The 21051-nt window shown below is 34.9% G+C and overlaps 1 protein-coding gene across 3 annotated transcripts in view; it reads right to left on the reverse strand.

The window, feature by feature from the left end:
* Positions 1–21051, reverse strand: part of Ca-beta (Calcium channel protein beta subunit) — a 304062-nt gene that overhangs the window by 30295 nt on the left and 252716 nt on the right. For all 3 annotated transcript variants that reach the window (XM_090411392.1, XM_090411372.1, XM_090411383.1), the window contains exons 2-11: positions 16207–16323; positions 15834–15956; positions 11197–11330; positions 10147–10238; positions 8088–8218; positions 6704–6843; positions 5568–5680; positions 3920–4071; positions 3433–3528; positions 1236–1493 (exon numbers count right to left, since the gene is read on the reverse strand). In XM_090411392.1, coding sequence (XP_090267518.1) covers positions 1236–1493; positions 3433–3528; positions 3920–4071; positions 5568–5680; positions 6704–6843; positions 8088–8218; positions 10147–10238; positions 11197–11330; positions 15834–15956; positions 16207–16323 — 1356 coding nt within the window. The remainder of the gene's footprint in view (positions 1–1235; positions 1494–3432; positions 3529–3919; positions 4072–5567; positions 5681–6703; positions 6844–8087; positions 8219–10146; positions 10239–11196; positions 11331–15833; positions 15957–16206; positions 16324–21051) is intronic.

A 21051-nucleotide genomic window follows, 5' to 3' on the forward strand; every position in this document is an offset into this window, starting at 1 on the left:
TCTTAAATGTCTTAGAGTTTTACGCATCGCACTGTTTAACTGTAGAATATCAGATACTACTCAAAAAGTTCTTGAACTGGCCGGAAGGGGCGCTTATAACCAATAGTCTGTGAATACTGTTGACCAGCTTCCTTTACGAGATAATCGAGTATCGATGTTATGGCTTGTAGTGTTCCCCTGAAAATGCGCTTTAATAATTCGTCGACTATTTACTGCGTAGGTTTTTGAAATCTGTTACGTTAAAGAATAAATTTTTGTGCCAAGTTATTTTAAGCTCGGTGAAACTTCTTCACAAACTTTTAAAATGCTTCAAGATGAGTTACCATGAGTAAATCAAACATGTGGGTGATTTTCTAGGTTCGATACTGTAGATAAGTGCATTAGGAAGTCATTTCTGTAGGTCAACTTCTATCTGTATAACACCACTACTACGCTAAGTACAAAGCACCTTAGATATTTGAGGAAAATATATTCTTCGGCAACTACCAGAAATACGACATCAAGTGAGTGCTTCAGTGCAACAATTTTTCGACATACATGTGCATCATTTTATAGCCAACAGCAAGTCCGACATCCCACTTCTCGGACCTTACAAGAACATGTTTACTCCCAAGATGAAACTGCAAATCATAAGGGGTTTGAGGACGGTTCAGAGATCTAGATCGAATTGCAAACAGGGCTGAAAGAGATCCAATGGCAGAAACGTTGGAGCCCGTATTCACATGAATTCTCAATGGGACTGTTGGAAGGAAAGAGCAACAATAACTAAGCCTTTCAACAACCAGTGCAAGAACTTGAGTAGAACCTCACATTAAACAAAAAGTAAAAATTATTTTATTAGTCACTGATACATTCAACTACTGCATATTGGGTGTGCATATGTTAAAAAGATTATTTATTTTTATCTCATGCAAGATCAAATTAATATATCTGGCTCACTTATGACCGGTCCTAACGCACCTAAATATAGGCTTAAAATAAGCGTTAATCTGCTACACAAAAGCTATTTTTCATGCGTTAGTTCATAACTAAGCATAAAATATGAATATTTATATATCTATGCATGTATGTTGTATAGAATGTATGAAGCCGAGCTGTATATAAAGCAGTTAAATCAAGAAAACATGTTGGATACATGCAAATAGAGAAATATCAACGAATAACAATAGAGGGCAGCACCATCTAAGTGTTTCAAAGAAGAGCAAAATTTGAATACTAGATGAACATCAACTTACCTCTCCTGGATGTCGAGGCCTCCTCTCGCTCTGCGATCTGTATCTTATCGCAGGGGGTGTGGAGTTGTGACGCATTAAGCCTGTAGTGCCGGGTTCTACTCGTGGTGAAGGATGGGGGGAGGGAATAGGTCTAGTTACTGTTGGGGGTGGAGATTTGCTAGGTGGATGCGTGGCACGCCAGTAAGCCTCAAGAAACTCAGCCAGGTGTTCGCATGCCTCCTCGAGCTGGTTCTCGTCTAGAATTACGTCAAACATTTCCTGAAAATTCGAATAGAAACACAAAATTATGCATAATACGACCGCGAATTCGATAAAAGTAAAATTCAATCGTCGATTCCTTAATATCATTAACAATGGTAAACGTGAAGTGACATACGATAATTCAGCAATGTATCCGATTACTTTTATTTTATCCAAGTAGTTGCGTTATAAAATTTTAAAATTAATTTAATTAAACATTAATTTTTATTAAATAACTATCACAAAAACAAATGCTTTAAATATTTAAAATTTTTATACACCTTTAAATATTTCGTATAATTTTATTTAAATCATTGCAATCCGTTCCCATGTGAATCAGCAAAATTCCCCGTGTGGTTGCCGGGATAAGAATAGCACCAATAAAGCGACTAATCTCAGGTGGTATGGTCACCTAAACAGAATGGGCGAGGAAAGATTAGCAAAACAAGTGTTCTCTGCCAGGTTGGCTGTAAAATTGGTACCCTTGGAGGATAATGGATAACAATGCTGTAGCCAATGAAATTCCAACTGAGGCTCTGCTATTGCTATTACCCTCTTACCATGATCAGAGCTTTATAGCTCAATAACACCTTATCCTTACACTGTCCTCTACAGACAACGGGGAATATGAAAAGCAATATTGCTTCGCCCCTTTACGCCAGTTCTTATAACGACATGTGAATCAGTGGATTCCACTTGTTAAATACTTTCTGTGTATTTAAATACCTTCTTCTGTGTATTTAAATACTGTACTTTCTTCTGTGTGTGTGTGTGTGTGTGTGTGTGTGTGTGTGTGTGTGTGTGTGTGTGTGTGTACACACACACTATACTATTCAAAAAGACGAGAGGGAAAAAAATATATAATAACGCATCTGAGATCCCATAAGTATAGGAAAATTTATGCAATCATTAAACAGAATTTAAAAATTAATTTAAGAAATTGCAGAGAGAGAGAGATGAAAATTGTTATCAGCCTTTTCTGATAAAATACGAAACAAGATTGAAAATTATTGAAAAAAAAACATGCGGATATGAAACAAATCGTATGGGAAGAATTCAACAAAAACTTGATCGGAAGAAAATATTGATAACAGAAGCCGAAAAGAAAAAAAAACCCCTAAAGATGTGTATTTAGAACTTAAAATTCTACTTCAGCATCTAAAACATAAAACTGTTAAATATTACAATATTTCACTTATAATACAGATTACAATATATTTTACGAGATGTAAGATTTAAGAGACTGTAGCCTTCTATGAAAGAAAATGAGGGACAATTTTGGAATCTCCATCATTTCTCCACTTTCTACTTAGCCTGTTAAAATGCCAGCAGCGAATATCAAAACATCCAGTCATAAATCTGCTTCACCAATTTCTCTTTCAGTAGATCTTTTTCTATTGTCTGGAGCAGCTTTTCTCACAAAGCATTCTCCAAGGAGTACAATCTCCAAAAAAAGTTATTAGTATAAATAACGTTTCTTACGTTCAGATTGTAGTTAAACTGTGGTGTACTATGGCTCGACTGTACTTTGCTAAATGGTAGGGAAAATGTCATCTGCCACTATAAGATGAATAAACTGGAAAAGTCACATTCGTTCTTGTGTGAACAAACAAGAGGTGTCATGTAATACTTTGTTTCCATGGCATGTCATGATTATGTAGGTTACATGTTCATGCATTCTCTTCGTTAAAGTTTCACTATTTAACGCTTTTAATGTTATGTATCCAATGACATTTTCGCTACAGCGTATTGCCTTGTTTCTCGATGACAGTTGCATATTTGCAATTGTCATCAAGAAACTGTTAGCGACAGATCATAAAAGAAAGTCTGAAGAATTATGAGTGATTTCGGAATGCTTTGGCCGCATTCATGGGAAGGTCAAAAAGAGGGTCACTCGATCATTTGCTTAAACCAAAAATCATCCACAGAAATTCTAGGCAAAGCGGAAAAAACTTACGGGAGGACATTGGGAGAGTTTTTCAGCGGCTACCATCTGCACATTGAGATTCCGACTCTGAGACTTTCCTCTGGACTTTATTAAACGTTGTAGCACCTAAAAGAGAACAACGTGCATAAGATAAGGGGCACTTTCCTGGAAATTTCATAAAACTACGGCCTTTATATTAGTAAGAAATTGTTAGGGTTTTGTGCCTGTGTGTTGTTGACAATTCTATTGGAATTGTCAACAACACGCAAAAATTAAATTGCAATTTAATTAACAAACGTATTATTAATTACTCAACTTGTTCCGTAACTTATCTTTAATTACAAAGAACCCGTTTGTTCATGCCAAGTTTTTCTTATATTTTCCAATGCAATGTTCTTATTTATAATTATTATACTGACTTCATTTTAATAGTTTATTTTTATTTAGTTTATTGCGTAGTATTTTGTTAGTTACTTCATGTCTATATCTTTGAAAGATACAAAACAGGGCAGCATACCTTGGGGGAGGAGATCTTTACATATACAATAATGGGGGCAAGAGAAGTTTTGGCGAGTTGTGAAGGGTGATTTATCGTGTCGCAGTCCAGAACTACCAGTTGTAACGTCCGAGCCAACTCGAAGATTCGTTCGATTTCAGCTTGGACTTCAGCTAAAAAAAATATATTTGAAAGTAAAAAACGACTAGGAAACAAACTGACAATTTGCATAAATACACTTTATCCGGTATAACTATATACACGTAATGTTATTAAATATCATCACAAAAAGCTTCAAATTAATGAAATAATTCTGCCATTTTACAACAGATAAAATATTTTAGTGCATGCGCCTCTGCTAGATCTTTATGTCAGTTACGCATGTATGAAGTCTGCGCACCAACTAATATTCTCCTGAAACATCCGAGAACAGTACAACCGAATCTATTATGAAGAAAATTCCAGAAGTTAAAAGTGCAGGAAGGATGACTTACGTAGGGACAAAAAGGTTTCGCTTGCGTGATTTTCACTGCCACCATAGGAAAACGTTTAATGTAGTTCAGAATACTTTACCAGAGAGAGAGAGAGAGAGAGAGATTGTTGGAGACAAAATAATTGGTTCTGGACAGAAGAAATACAATTCCATTTGGACAAATACATGAAGTGGTATGATTAGCAAATAAGGTTGAAATAAGTTCCATGCGAGTGGTCTATTCAGTAAAATTGGAATGTTGCCTGTGACATCGCGAAAGACCTCTCTCTCTCCTGCTTTCTTTAACAGGATGGGTAAGAGTAAGCATTGCAAAGAGTTTTTCAAAACTATTTCCAAACAAATTCAGTAAAAATATCAATTCAGTAAGAAAGAGTAACAGCTTACATCTAGTACTTCGCTGGTGTACTTTAAGCTACTATTTTACAGACAGCTAAGCACGGAAATTAAATTACAATCACCAAGAAGAACTTTTGTTTAAATTTCTTTGACAAATTTAATAATACAGTATATTGAAATCGCCCTCAAACAGCTTTGTCTTCGAATTCCACTTAGGGCAAAGGATGCCCGGATGTTTCTCCAATGGAGATCTTCATCACACAGAGACTACCACCAATATTTATTGGAAAGCGGAAAAATATGATCTCGAATTGAAGTTTTCAGATTACATCGTCTTTTAGCTCAACTATTGTTGAGATATAATTTTTACATAAATAAAAAAACGCGGATTGAAGTATGCAGCATTTTTTGAACATAAATGTAGGTGACATTGCATTATTGAAGACTGCATACGATTATTCCACAACGCGAGATTACGACCGAAGCAACGACCATGAGACTAGTTTATTATGTTTATTAGTTGCATGTTCTTCTGATCAATTTGCATATTTTATGGAATGAAAAACCTTGCCATTCTCATTACAATTAACTCAGTACACCACAGGAAGCTATACGAAATCATGCTACTGTTATCATTCGTCGAGAATGTGCTGATACGGCGTTAGGGATTGTGTATTAAAAACAAATAGTTGAATAATGCACGGTTTAACTTGTCGCAGTGCAGTTCTCATCCTGAATAAATAAAACTGAAAATATATCCTTAACATTTTATTTCCTTAAATTATCACAAACACTTTCGATCAAAACACTCAAACTGTTCGAAACTTCGTCAAAACTCACCAAGGCAAGAAGATCGACTGTTGGACCTCTCCATAATGGCTCTCTTGCTAGGATTATTGAGTAAGGAACGCTTGGCTAGAGAGATGTCTGCTGTTACCCTGGTGATAATTATCCTACAATAGCACCAAAAGTCAATTTCAACAATGAAGTCTGATAAAATAGTTATAATATAATTACAACAAGAATTTTAATAAATCTACAGAGTTAAACTAGAAAAACGAAGTATTACAACATACGTAAGTGGAGTATTTAAAACTAATTAGGAATTTAAAGTGATCGATTTAAATATAAAATATTGTTATGAACGAAGTTTAATAGAGAAGTAGCAGCATATCTCCTTTGATATTTAACAACACAACCTTCAATTACGGTGTCGCATTGAATTCATCCTTCTTAATATTCATATCAAAGAAAGTAAAATTTCCATTGTGATGGATAAAACTTGCTTCAGATCACTCCGTTCTGGTTAGTTTCATATACGAGCTAAATAATGGTAGGGTTAAAACATTAAAAGAAGTACTTGAATCATTAATTTTGCTTCAGGTTTTCCCTCTTAAGCCAATTTCATTATAGACATTATTCTACTACATCAAATACGAAGCTAAATGTAAACAAAATATCTGGAATCATTGCTTTAAAAGGAATTTTATTTATGAGTTTTAATTCCGAACCCTTGTGTCAGTGGTAGATTTGAAACTAATAAAACAGAACATTTAATTATATATTCTTAGCTCTGACATTATGTCATCCATATGTACGTTTATGACTACCATAAACCTACTGTCTTAACGTTTATTCGAGTAGCCATAGCAACAATTTGCAGATAAGAACTGGTAATTCGCAAATTGGTGCACAGTAGCCTGTTCTGGAAAACGGTAAAGGTCCAGCTGACGTATGCCAGGCAAGCTCTTGTTGTCTTTTGCGTGTCACAAAAGGTGAAAAGGGAATCAAAAGAAAATTGTGTTTATGTCTGTCCCATACGATTTTAAACATCTTTACAGTAACAATCAAGTCTGATTTTTAAATCATGACTTGCTAATTAGAAATTCAGCTAAGCCGACTCATGATTAAATCGAAATATTTAATTAACAAATATTAAAATTATTCCGAATAAATATCACCCAGTTGTAATTTACCTTCCTTCGAAGCGGTGTTTCAAGAAGTCAAACAGGGCTTTCTGCATCATATCGGTGACCTCATAACCCTTGAGGGACGGTCCCACTAGAACTACAGGTCGCATAGAAGGCACTACATCATACGGGGGTATATTCTCCGACTGAAAATTGAAAGCAATTACATAATTAAAGACAGCTTTGCTTGAAAATTGTAGATCGCAAATGTTCAGCAATGCAACATGATAAAAAAAAATATTTTATATAGAAAATAGTCACGAATGATGGACTTCAAGATTAGATATGAAAGATGTTAAATAAAAAAATAAATATTAAAATTTACTTCGAGTGCCAAGAAGTTAGAGTAGCAAGTTTTAAGGATCTTTTCCAACTAACTTCACTGATTTATGCTGAGCTCTAAAATAGCATCAAGGAAATGAAATTGGTCACAAACATAAATTTTGTATTCGTTTGGGTGTGGAAGGAGCAAGAACAAAAAAAATGCAATTTTGTTATTATTTGCCCAACATCCAATTTCACTTTAAAAACACATATGGCGTTCTTCGCAACTTGCCTTGGAAGGCGATATATTCCAGGCATATTTAAGATTTTTTTGAATTAGGCTCGAGGGCGTTACATATTCAGTGTACAGTTTCGATTAAATGAATTTCATAATCTGTCAAAACCAATTCTAGATGTATGATAACAAATGATGTTCTTATACAAGTCTTCTATTGAAAAAAAAAAAAAAAAGCTTCACTTTTATGATTGTCTGTGATTTCTGTTCCATCCATTAAAATCATAGACTTAATCAGATTTAGAAAAATATTTAAAATATTCGAGATATGGAAACTTCTTTTCGAAGAGTAATCAATGAGCAGACCAAGTTTAAGGTCTGCTCATTGATTACATTAAAACATTTTTGGGTCATACTAATTGTATAGGACCCCATCAGCTAGCAAAAAGGGAATGGAAATACGGCTCAAAATTCATGAAAAACGTATATTATTATCCGCAAGTGGATGTGGAATTTCATTTGAATCATCTCAAAGCATTTTGGCGTAAAATCTGAACGACCTTTTGTCCTGCACTGTCCAACTTTTCATTATCCAAAGCCGAAGCGAACACTTTAAATCTTATCCAATGACATCATCAGAATTTAAAATTAAACACATATGCATCCATTCGCAGGCATCCGTTTTTCATCTGTCCGTTATTTGATTACCGAAATATTAAAAATAAATAAAATTTGGAAAAAAAAAACATATCCCAAATGCTATAATTAAGAGTGAGTGAATCCCTTTTCATTATGATATTGAATATCAACGGCAGAGTAAAGAAAGTACAAACAAAAGAGACGTATTTATTCAATTACGTCGATGTATTGAAATGCTGGGGAGCAACGTACCTTCTTGAAGAAAGGCTTCTTCTTCTCCTTGGCTGGAGGAGTGGTGATGGGCTTCCCAAGCTTAGAATTATTTAAACTATCACTATCTTCTGCTACTGTGGGATCTAAGCCATTCTGATCGACTTCAAACCCTTTAAAAAGAAGAAAAATTGAGAATACTTTAACAATAAATATTTTTTAAAAAAAAAGCTTTTGTAGACTGTATTTAAGGGCAGTATCCTAAACGTGCAATAGCATAATCCCTTGTATTAATTTGAACGCTATTTTAAATAATTCATTAAATTAGCCTGAGACACACCAGTGGCTTAAAACACAGGAATAAATTCAGAAATCTCTCCCTAATTGCATATTATCTACTGTAAACGAATACAATCGTAATTTATTTGCATTTTAATTAAGCGTTGGTTGAAGTGGTTCTTTCAATCTCAGGAAAGAGATCGAAGTCTGGGGTAACCTACGGGTAAAGTATTTTGGATCTATGTAGCTTTTTCGCACTATGATTTTAGTTTTTATGTGCGAATTCCAGCGATTGTAAGATTTCCGACCCAAAACGAATTTTGCTGAATATGAACAGCCAAGAACACCATACGATGTTTTTACTCGGTCTGGCTTACAACTGACGAAGGTGAAAACTGTTCCATCATCCCACTAACGAATAAGGTGTGTCTAATGTGCAGAAATTTCTGAAATAACGGTAGCATATCTTAATTGGTGTATACACTATCTGACCATTTATTTAGTCACTCGTTTAAGTAAAATTATCAAAACGAACACCCTAATTGTACAATGAGGGAAGTGGGTCAAATACTCCCACAAGAGAACCGACTGAAAAAGCCTAGAAACGTTTCCTGTGATAGGCGATTAGAATGGAGCCTTTCTTCGGGCGATAGTACTATGAAAACTAAGACCATTTTCACAGGTATAGGCATTCGTTATATATTATTCTACAGTTAACTGGTCATTAAGAATTATTTACATGTTATTTATCGTAACTACCTTAATGCCATAAGGTATAGTATTGAGTGTTAAACCAAATTATTTTTAGTTTTGCCTGATTATTCATGATTGAAGTTCTCAGTTATAATTGTAGATGTTTTGTAAAACGTCCATTCTGAAGGCCTATCAAGAAGAATACTGTACTTAAGGTACTTACTGTTCGAATAACAGTGAGAAAAAAGTACACAAAAGGTTCTTATAAGGACTGGCTTAAAGGGGAGAAGCAAGAATGCTTTTCATCTTCCCCGTTATCTGTAGAAGACAGTGTAGGGATAAGGTTTTATTGAGCTATTAAAGCTCTGATCATGGCAGGAGGGTAACAGCAATAGCCGAGCCTCAGTTAGAACTTCATTACCCTCCAAAAAGGTATTAATCACCGCATCTAACGGCCGATCTTCTACACAAAAGGTTCTTATAGTTCTTATAAGAACTGGGCGATGGACTGAGTCCTTGACTCTTTATCTCGTCATCTGAATGAAGAAAATCTGTGTGGATTGAGTGTTATTGAGCTAAAAAGCTCTAGTCATGGCTGGGTAACTGCAATAGCCGAGCCTCAGTTAAAACTTCATTGGTTACAGCATTGCCATTTGTTACCCTGGAAGTCCTAAAAAGCCTACACAAAAGGTACAACACTTCTATAATTACATATATTATATATTTATTTTTAATAATGATGTATTAATCAAAATACAAAAAAGTCGATATTTTTAATAAATGGTAAAATATCATAAAATTTAGAATGAAAATAATATGTACACAAATAAAATAGTGAAATAATTTACCAATAGAGAAGAAAATACTTAAATTAGTGCAACAATTTGAATACGACAGTACACTTTCCTATACTATTATTAATGCAATCCATGTTTCATGAGCAGATGCTGTCGAATGCCTGCTCATATATTCTGAGTGGCAATTCGCAACAACCACGCATATTCTAGAAATAAGCCATTTATATTAAAAGACGGGTGTTATTCAGAAGTAGAATACTAATTTATCCCTAAAGTAAATATGTAGAGAAATTTAACCAGATATTTACAATCAACATCATTTACGTTCCTACCTGGAGTAGGGGGTGTAGACCCCCTTGACGTTGACCTGGCATTCGCAAGATCATTTGCTAATCCTCCTAAGTTAGAAGACGAACTAGTTTTGCTGTAAAAAAGCAAAAATACTTTCAGTAACTAGAAATGTTGAATGTATATTACAGCCATACACAAGACAAGAAGAGTTTCATTTGGAATACTTCTATATAATTAATTAAACACTGGATTTGAAATAATATTGCTTTTAAGAAATATATTTTAATATAATTTTAGTGTAAAAACTTTTTCTGAAGTTTTATATTATATCGCTCCTAATTTAAAGTAATATCAAGGCTTATTGTGTGGAGAACCAAAGACTAATTTAGATCCGATTAACATAAATGTCTGTTTTGTGCTGTTTATAAATTGACGACGATTCCCATGAAATAGTTAGTACTGTTATGTTGCTGGTCCTGTACATTTTACTCGTTTTTTTTTCCTTTTTTTTTTTTTTTTTTTTAATTTTTAGTCTCCATTCTTAAGTATTCAAAATTCTCAATCTTTTAAACTCTGCCCATTTTATCTTCTTTGTTTACCGGTTTTAGCTTTATTCATGTTTCATTTTCAGTTATTGACTATATCTATTTACTAAGCTTCATTTTCAATACATTTCTCTTATCATACGCTTCGGCTCAATCAAGTTGAATTGTTGAACCCCTATTTCCTTTTAATTACGCTTTCAGTTAAATAATAAACATTTATATTAATCAGATCTAAATTAGCCTTTAGTTGGAAAGTGGGGTGGCTCCATCACCAGATAAGCCTTTCTATTATTTTCTATTATAATGATTTTAGTTTTACTGACATCCACTTTTATAAATCTTATTATAATTTTGTCTGATTAGGTAAACTCATTTAATACATGCCCTTCAATGAAATGGGCATTTTTAAAATATTGCTCTCACAGAAACTGTAAACAACCCTATAGGAAAAGTAATACTTTGATTGTACATGTCATGCAGATTTAAATAAGGTGGTACAAATGGCATTTAATTATTTTTTCGTAATTAGTTCAGAATAGCACTTACCTGGTATATAATTTCCTATTACTCGTTTGGGTTTGTTGTAGTCTTAAGTTTTCTAACTTCACTGGACTGGGAATAAAGCCAACATCACATCCCTCCCTCACCAACCGACCGATCCACCAGTCATTGTTGTATTTCTAAGAAAAGTAAGGGGGGGGGGGGACAGAATCATATCACTTGAAGCAACATAATTCTTATTCATCTAAAATTAAGTTTAGAAAAACAATCAGATGATTATCCTCATTGGCATTAAGTATGCACGTGTTCCTAGATCAAGATTCGGTTATTCTAACCATGAAAATGAAGACTGGTTTGCTCGAAACAACTAAACGAAGAAGTCAGTTTAACCATTCATATTCGTCCATAGATCTTTGCTATTAAGTGTCATTAGTTCACTAACTACTCTGTTTAAAAAATATGTCTTGCACGTAAGCCGTCGAGTTATACACAGTCTTGTTGCTAGGTGATGGCACTTCTCTTATAATTAACCAACATTACAACGTTAAGCTGATGTAATATAAAAACTGAATATTATTAGCTACTGAATCTGAATAGACAACCTTGCACATCAATGGCCACAATTTAAGTGAATACCTCGCACTACTCTTCATGTTTCTCGCTAGCTCTTAAGTAGTAGATATTTTATTACCAAGTGTGACAACTACCAACCTGCTCGCTAAAGGCTTGAAGTGCATTTGAAGTTTTGTTTGTTCTCTAGACAGGGCTGTTGAATTGTTTGATTCTTAGCTATCCACGGCACTAAAATATATTATAGTTTTCCAACTAAGATGAAACAAACACGAGATGCTGACAACACATTTTCTGCTACATTTTACAATTAGTTAATATTTTCTTCTCTTGTATTACCTCCAGTGTTAAGTAATCTTTATCCTTGAATGATTACTGTTGGTACAGGCTTCTAATAAATAAAAGAAATAAATAGTCTTCTATTTATTTCATTTATGTTGTATGTCAATCACTAGCATTCTTCAAACCCGACTACAAATTTGTCTGACATTCCACTCGCTACATTTATTCGAAAAAACGTTTCAGTACTAGGACTTATATTACCTGCTATTTCATCTGTATCAAACTGTTGATCTACTAGAGTTAATTCACCTTGTTGACTTCAGTTCTAATAAAATTCAAATCGTATTTTCTTTGTTTGTTTCTCTCAACTTTTAATCTCTCTCTCTCTTTGGCAAAACTATCAGCCTTAAACATCGTAATGCCACTTTCTCAGTATCTAAGAATGTATCTACGTTTTTATCTCCTGCCCCCTCACACTTCTGACATAATCGTACTTCTTAGGAAATATTTCTAGAAATTTGTTTCTCCGTAGAGAAGATATTTCCTCGATGATTTGTCCCCTCTTTCTATCATAATGATTTCTGTTTTGCATTTTCAGTAATTATTTCTGCAGCTTTTGAGCATTGCACTTGGCATTTATAATTGCGAAACTCTTCTTTAAATGTGCTAGTGCACGTGCACCTAGTTGCGCATGCTGTATCCATTCAATACCAAACTCTGAACTTCATTGAATAAACTTTTCTTTCCATTTCGTTCACTACTTCCTTCTGTACGGCACATTTAAAGCCTCAATGATACAAAGAGGTTTCAAAAGAAGAATTCCGTCAAATGTTATGAAAGTTCAATTAAATTTTATTCTTGTCTTCAATGAACCCCCCCCTCTCCCTTTGGTTTATATCTATCCACCTCTTTTGGTATCTCTGTATATTCCTTGATCTTTTGATTTACGTTATAAATATCTAGTTCTTTTCTGATGTCTTCATTACTTATACGGTCCAATTTTGTGCATCCTTTAATTCCTTTTAAAAATCTCATCTCTGCGGCTTGTATTTTACTTTAAGCTTTCTTTTTAACCGTCCATGTTTCTGAACCAAATAACAGTGGGAGGGGCCATTACTTTATAAAATTTTACTCGAGTTTCTTGTCTTCTTCTTATTTATTTTTATTATTCAGTGTCCTTTTAATTGTTCCACAGATTTTCTGAAATGACTATGTTTTCATCTTTATCTTTTAGATATGTTATTATGCAGTCTAAATAATTAAACTGTGTCATCTGTTGTATGACTTTAGTTTCTATAACTATTTTTGATCGAACATGATCTCGACCTTTAAATGCCATGACTTTCATTTTTTGTGTAATTTTTAATTGTGTTTAAACCCTCAATAATGGTATCTCCATCTTGACGCGGTAAGGAGGGTTGCGCGTACCAACGAGTTCAAGAGCTATGCTAAGCTACTGGTAGGGTTTCCCTACCTGGACAGGTCGAGAGGTAGGGGCCAGACTAAGAGATATTCTGGTCATCTCCAGGTTGGCGGTTTTGCGAAAGGCTGGTTATCTTCTTAGTAAGTAAAACAAAATTCTACAACTCTGACGCTTGAACTGAAAATTCAATTAAATCTAATTATACACACACACACACTAGGGGGCTCTGCTCCCTTGCGCCTACGGTGCCCAACCCCCCCCCCCGAGTTCCGGGCTGGTAAGCCGGTTCTCTCCATTGTTTTGAAACGTCCAACAAATTGTTGTCTCATGAAGGCAAGCACATTGTTGGACGTTTCAAAACAATGAAGAGACAAAAAAAAAAAAAAAAAAAAAAAAAAAAACGTGACATAAAAACGTTTCAAATTTCGCTTTATGCTTTATATATACAGTATATATATTTATATATAAAAATTGTGTACATACACACACACATATTTAACCTAATCCGAAAAGCCTATTCTAGAAATCGAACTGGTTGGCGCCGAGTGATTCAAGTATCTGCTCTTCAGGCTGCGTATTCGAATCCCGATGTGGGCATGAATGCTAATGATTTTCTTAGTGAGAGACTTATTGGAAGCCTGAAGTGAATGGATAAAAATTCCGTGTTTTTTTTCTCTAGAGTAAGGTTTCCTAACTACGCTAAAAATCTTATAAAATTATTTTTAAAAAATCCTTAGTATAATCACGGTACTAATATGTTATATGTTTACAACCTTTCTTTAGTAGGAGTCCCAAAGGCCTCTAAATAAGCTGGACGATGTGATCTCCACAACAACGGGGGATGAAAATCTCTCACCCAAATACCCATGGCACAGCTGAATGTGAACCCTCAGCCTGCTGGTTGGAGAGCGGATGTGATGATCACCACTCGGCCAGCCAGGTTGTTCATTTTCCGTATGGAAAACATCTCCTTCACCGACGGAAATAGAAGCTAGGATCGAATTGAGAACTGTTTCCTTAGACTATGTTTTTTTTTTTTTTTTTTTAAGCCAAAGAATGGTTCACGAGGAAATGGTATAGGCCACTGACATCGTACAGGGGAAATCAAAGTTACTAATTCTTCTGCATCAGTCATTGGTTTCGTGGGTCTTTTAAATTTCAACACTCCATTTATTTCATTGTCATCATTATAAAGTTTCGCCTGATCTTATTTCTCTGTATGAAAGGAATGGCTTGAACAAACTAAGGCACCGAAGCCCAACATCGAGGTAGTCCTCAACCCCGGACTGATCGCTCTAGCCAGTTCCGCATTCTCCGCTATACGTACTGTTTATACAAATGTAAATTTTTATTTTATTCAGGTTTTTTTTTTTTTACCAAATCTCCCCCACACACTCACACTTTCATTTAAATAATGAAAAGTCAAACGAGTGTTTTGGAATTCCCCGGTAGGTTAATGGTTAGCAACAAAAACTGTTCAATTGAGACCTCTTTCTCCCCTTTTTTTCTATCTGACTATTTTTTATTTTCTTCTGACCTCGGCAGAGTCAGAAGGTAATATACTCTAAAAGCCAATTACGAGAGATATGAACTCAAAAAAAAAAAATAAATAAATAAAAAATAAAAAAAAATATATATATATATATATATAAAAGCAAATTTTGAACAAGCTACAGTGTTGAATACACAGTCACTAACTGAAGCATTATGATCACAATGCGTGATTCCTTCCGGCCAACCAAACCTGCACGGTTGACCGGAAATATCGGTGGTACCGTATCCTGGTAAGGAATTGTTCTCATGGACATCACTGGGTCCTACCATCCTTATGGAACACACCTTGAGCGCTAATTCTTACCTGGGGATTATTTCGGACCAAGTATTGTCCCTACACGGTGACAATGTTGCCTGATAGATCCGTATCTTTACAGCAAGACTGCGACCAGTGTCACAAGCATAATTCGAATATGCATGTCCAAGCATTCTGCGTAACTTCCTTGGCGTATCATTCTTTTGATCTGAATTCCATAGAATATTTGTGGGATTATGTGGAACGCACATCCGCCGGTCGACGATCTCCGAAACGCTATTCTGTTTAATTGCTCTAGAATACCTGAGGACACCCTCCATGTCCTCAAGTGTTCTGTAGGCTACAGTGTAGGCTGCTATGTGGAGTCAATGCTATGATGAGTGAATGAGGTTATCTCTGCCAATGGAGACGCAGCATACTACTAGGTAGGTAGTTATTGTTTCTGCTCATGAGTGTGTATATAAATTGTTGTTGACGTTAGTGTATCATAAATACATTCTGAATAAGTTTGGCATATCGTACCTATAATATTTGTTATTTGTTATATCATATTATAGATGCAAACAGATGCACACAAAAAAAAGAACTCCTACTTACTTCTTTGATGTGCAGATAATCTTTAATACCGAAGGAGATGGCACATCCGTGAACTGGAGAATCGTCGTCCAATGTCCCGTCGTAGGCTACATTGGTCCGAACAGCGAACGCCACAGGCTTTGTCTGTAAGAAACGAAATACACCCGTGAGTCCAGCATATACTTTAGGTAACAACCCTTTTAAAGTTAACGATTTAACTGAGTTTAAAAGTGAATCTAAACTTTTAAAATTAATTTAAAAACCAGCGGTGTAAAACAAAGCAGCTGTGAAGACAAAGGCAATGGTGTGTGATCATGCACATAAGACAACAGTGCTTTCTAGTCTAAGATTAAAAATGTCACATGCTAAGAAACGGGAAAAATAATCAACTCACCCGAGCCTTCTCCAGCTGGGACAAAGCCTGTCGTTCGGTTTCCCTTCGTAGGGCCTCCCTCTCCTCATCCAAGGACAGGTCGGATGACGGTTGGCTATAATTCGAATCTGCTGAACCCTGAAAAATAACGTTAGGAACAGATAAACTTCCCAGCCTGATACAAACGTAGCTGTGTGTGTCTGGAAGTGTGGTATGGATACGTTGATTGCATGCGATGACTTTGGGTATGGACAAGATGTGCGCGTGAATTAAATATCTCCCCACAAAGTGTCGAATTGCTTACGACACTTCAGAAAGCTAAAACTAGTTAGTAACATAATTTGACTACCCTCTTCCTCATTTGTTTACGGCTTTAAGTGTTGTGCAAGGACATCAAAGTGAATACACGCCTACAGGCATGACTCTACATGGCGAGTTATCCTGCTATTAGATAGGCACGTGTCATTATTTTCAATGAACAGCCTTGAGGGTGCAGAAGACAACTGTAGTGCAATGACTAGCTGAGAAGTCGTGTTTCCTTATAGCGTCAAAATTATACCGGAAAGTACTGGTAAGTGTGACGTAGGTACACTCATGAAAATTACGGCGAAGACCTTATAATTTATTACATCCCCAATTGGATGACGGAAAAGTAGCAATCTTATAAAGTAACTATGTTTCCCTAAAAGGATATTATTCACTGTAGATATTGGGTTTAATCTAAAGTGATGCATTCTAGACCATAAACCCTGATTGCACCAGACAAAAGTCAACTCAATATTTTCATTGGATAAGGTGTATTTCTAAAACACCTTCAAAAACCATTATTTATGCGTACATAAGACTATAATCTGGTATGATATTTTGGATGATTTAAGAATATACTTCGTTGTATTTAAGTCAACATTGGACTTAAATAACGAACAAAGAATTTTTTTATTCGTTAATTTTATGCAACATTTATCAATTGATTGTTGCTTAGAACGCAAAATTGAAGATGTGTAGTTTCTACACCATTAAGTATTTTTAAGTGTGAATGTTTCATGTACCTTATCCTTATAGTTCTTATAAGTACTGGCTTAAAGGGGCGAAGCAAGAATGCTTTTCATCCCCGTTATCAGTAGAGGACAGTGTAGGGATAAGGTGTTATTGAGTTATTAAATTAAAGCTCTGATCATGGCAGGAGGGTAACAGCAATAGCCGAGCCTCAGAACTTCACTGGCTACAGCACTGCCATCCATTACCCTCCAAGGGTATATTAATCACCGCATCTCACGGTCGATACTCCCCTGATTATTAATCCTTAAAAGGACTGGCTTAAAGGGGCTAAGCAAGAATGCTTTTCATATTCCCCGTTATCTGTAGAGGGCAGTGTAGGGATAAGGTGTTATTGAACTATTATTATTAAAGCTCTGATCATGCCAGCAATAGCTGATCCTCAGTTAGAACTTCATTAGCCACATCACCGCATCTCACGGTCTCTGTTTCATTTCATGTTCCTTCTATAATCCCACTTATTATATTAAAATCTAATAAGCTTTATAAAGGTGTCTGAGAACGTTTCTTGTAAAATTTCATTCAAATTAAATAATGGCCTTATCTTGTTTGCTTTGGAATGGAAATTTGTAATACCATCAAAAGATATTAAATTAGTTCAACAAATTTCATCAACCCCTTATTACAGGGTAATTGATGTGTTACATTTCTTTAAACCATGATGTGTCCGTTAGTGAATAAGACCTTAATGAATAACAGACTCACCTTCCTATCCCCAAAATGAGATTATAATATGCAAATCATGTATCAGAAGTGTTTCAGTTTTGCTGAAGGTGATTTGTATCATCCACACTAAACAAATTCCGTAACAATTCGTTGTTATGGTATTGTAACAAATTCTGTGCATATCAGGCATCTTATTAAAGTAATAATTATGCTTCTGGTAATGTACCAAATATTGAAAAGGGAATATAACGTAAAATTATATTTCTCATGTTCCAGTATCACTTTCATCAAATCTAACATCGATTGTTATATAAAACTAACAATAGCAAAAACAGAAACTCAGTATTGTTGATGCAGAATTTTATGTTTTTTGTTCACATTATTGACAACACGCAGAATTCGTTACAAGTAAATATTTCTACATTGTGACGCAATGCCTGTGTCTACTGATGTTTAAACGAAGTTAAATTTTAACTCAACAATTCTTGTTATATTTGAATATTGTCAAACTAAAGTTATAATGAAAAATGTCGCTTTCCTTAACATTTCTAAAACACGTTCAAAATCCACTATTTATGCGTACATAGGACTATAATCTGGTATGGTATTTTGGATGATTGAAGAGATATACTTCGTTGTATTTAAGTCAACATTGGAATAATGTAAACTGTTTCCAAATATCAAAAATGCTTCCTATTCTTCCAGAACAGAATCCTATAACATTAATCTATGCTTAAAAGTGCGATTTATCCAGAAGCAGAGATAAAATAAACGATTCACAATAATACGACTCAGGATTAGGAACAAGAGTTGGCTGCAGTTATTTATTTAGTAGTTATTTATGTATTTTGGAGGGTTACATTGTAAAAATTCGATGTTTCAGTGTTCAATTGATATATCTGCTACTTCTATTGAAGCAGGGAGATTGGCATAATCAGTGTTAAAATACGAGTACGTAACTGTAGAGATAAAGTTAGTTTTGTTATTACGTGTGTGCGTGTTGTCTTATGTGGATATATAAAATTGTTTGTTTAGGTAAGACATGCGTCTGTTTTCATGGCAGCTATAATAGCTTTAAATGCAAGTATACTTCCGTGGCTTGTTTCTTTTTGATACAAGTACACGTCCCACCACACCCACCGAAGTTCCAGTTGTAAATACTTCAGTTAAACGTAATTTGTTCTTCTATTGGAGACAGGAGTATGCATTCATATTTCGAACATTATTTAGTACTAGCAAATCGTGTTGTATTCAAGCAGTGTCAAGGTAGCTCAAAATACCAATATGAATATTAATGGTAGAGTATTGGTTTATTCACCGTTCCGAATACTAGGTGTTGTTTATTGTTGATTACGTTATCTTCATATAACATACAGCGAGTTTTAAAATATAAAATAATTATACAAATGCATTAACGAAACATGTTTTGGGTACTAAATATCCTCTTTGAGCATGCAACCGAGGAAGAAAAACAATAAATGGTCAAAAACCAACCGTTTTATTATTGCTGTTGTTAATTGGTCCTCTGGAATAGCCCAAGAGCAACAGCATCTGATTTTATTACTGAAGCGCAATTTAAAATGCTTTGTTAATTGATGTAGGAAGGACATGATCACGAGAACAAGGAATATTCAAAAAAAGAAAACTTTGCGCTCACTTCTATTGCTTTTTGATAAATAAAAAAATACGAGAAAATCTTTATTAAACCTTAGCAATATGACTATTTTGTAGAATATACAAATACTTATATGCCATACTAGATTGATTATTATTTTGGGGGGAGAGGAGGGGGGGAACGAGTCCTTGACTCTTTATCCCTTCTATTGATTGAAGAAAAATGTGTGGATGTGGTGTTATTGAGCTAAAAGCTCTAATCATGGCTGGGTAACGACAATAGCCAAGCCTTAGTTAAACTTCATTGGCTACAGCATTGCCATCCATTACACTGGGTCTCTCTACCAAACCACTGATTATTATCATTTGGGGGGGGGGGGAGATGGACTGAGTCCTTGACTCTTTATCCCTTCATCTGATTGAAGAAAATCTGTATGGATGGGGGTGTTATTGAGCTAAACGCTCTAGTCATGGCGTGGTAACAGCAATAGTCGAACCTCAGTTAAAACTTCATTGGCTACAGCTCGCTACTCCCCCCCTTCACTGATTATTATAGTCCTTAAAAGGACTGGCTAGATGGGCTAGAAGCAAGAATGGTTTTCATATTCCCCGTTATCTGTAGACGACAGTGTAAGGATAGGGTGTTATTGAGCTATATAAATATAAATAAAGCTCTGATCATGGCAGGAGGGTAGCAGCAATAGCCGAGCCTCAATTAGAACTTCATTGGCTACAGCATTGCCATCCATTACCCTCCAAGGGTATTAATCACCGCATCTCACGGTCGATACTCCCCTAATGATTATACTCCCCTGATGATTATTAAATCCTTATAAGGACTGGCTTAAAGGGGCGAAGTAAGAATTCTTTTCATCTTCCCCGTTATCTGTAGAGGACAGTGTAGAGATAAGGTGTTCTTGAGCTATTAAAGCTCTGATCATGGCAGGAGGGTAACAGCAATAGCCGAGCCTCAGTTAGAACTTCATTGGCTACAGCATTGCCATCTATTACCCTCCAAGGGTATTAATCTCCAGACCATTGTTCATCATGATTATGGTTATTAATAGTCATTGATTGTACGAATATACAATTAGCATCTATTTAAAAACTTGGTGTAAAATTTACTATTTATGATTCCATTATGAAAGAAAATCTATTTTTTAAAAAATTTCTATTAACGTTTTAGAATGTTTTATAAATAATACTGAAATTATTTATTAAAAAAATTAAATTTGGATGTTTTATATGTAAATAGATTTTAATTAGTTATATTCGCTACCTCAATATGATCCGAATGACTCCATTGTATTAAAGCGACTTGTGGTGCCATCTGTTAGTGGATGAATTCATTAAAATGTAAATACAGTTTTAAGGTGTATTCAACAGCATAAGGCAAAGAACAAAATTCGAAATTTTTCGTAGGAATCGGAACTAAAGGAATATATTGCTCAGACATGACTAAAGACATCAAGTATAATTCCAATGCTGAAAAGAATTTTGTTTGATAGAAACAGTTTAACACGTTTCTCG

The sequence above is a fragment of the Typopeltis vanoorti genome, chromosome 2 (assembly GCF_054136105.1).
Source record: "Typopeltis vanoorti isolate ZY-2024b chromosome 2, IOZ_Tvanoo_1.0, whole genome shotgun sequence".
NCBI lineage: Eukaryota > Metazoa > Arthropoda > Arachnida > Uropygi > Thelyphonidae > Typopeltis > Typopeltis vanoorti.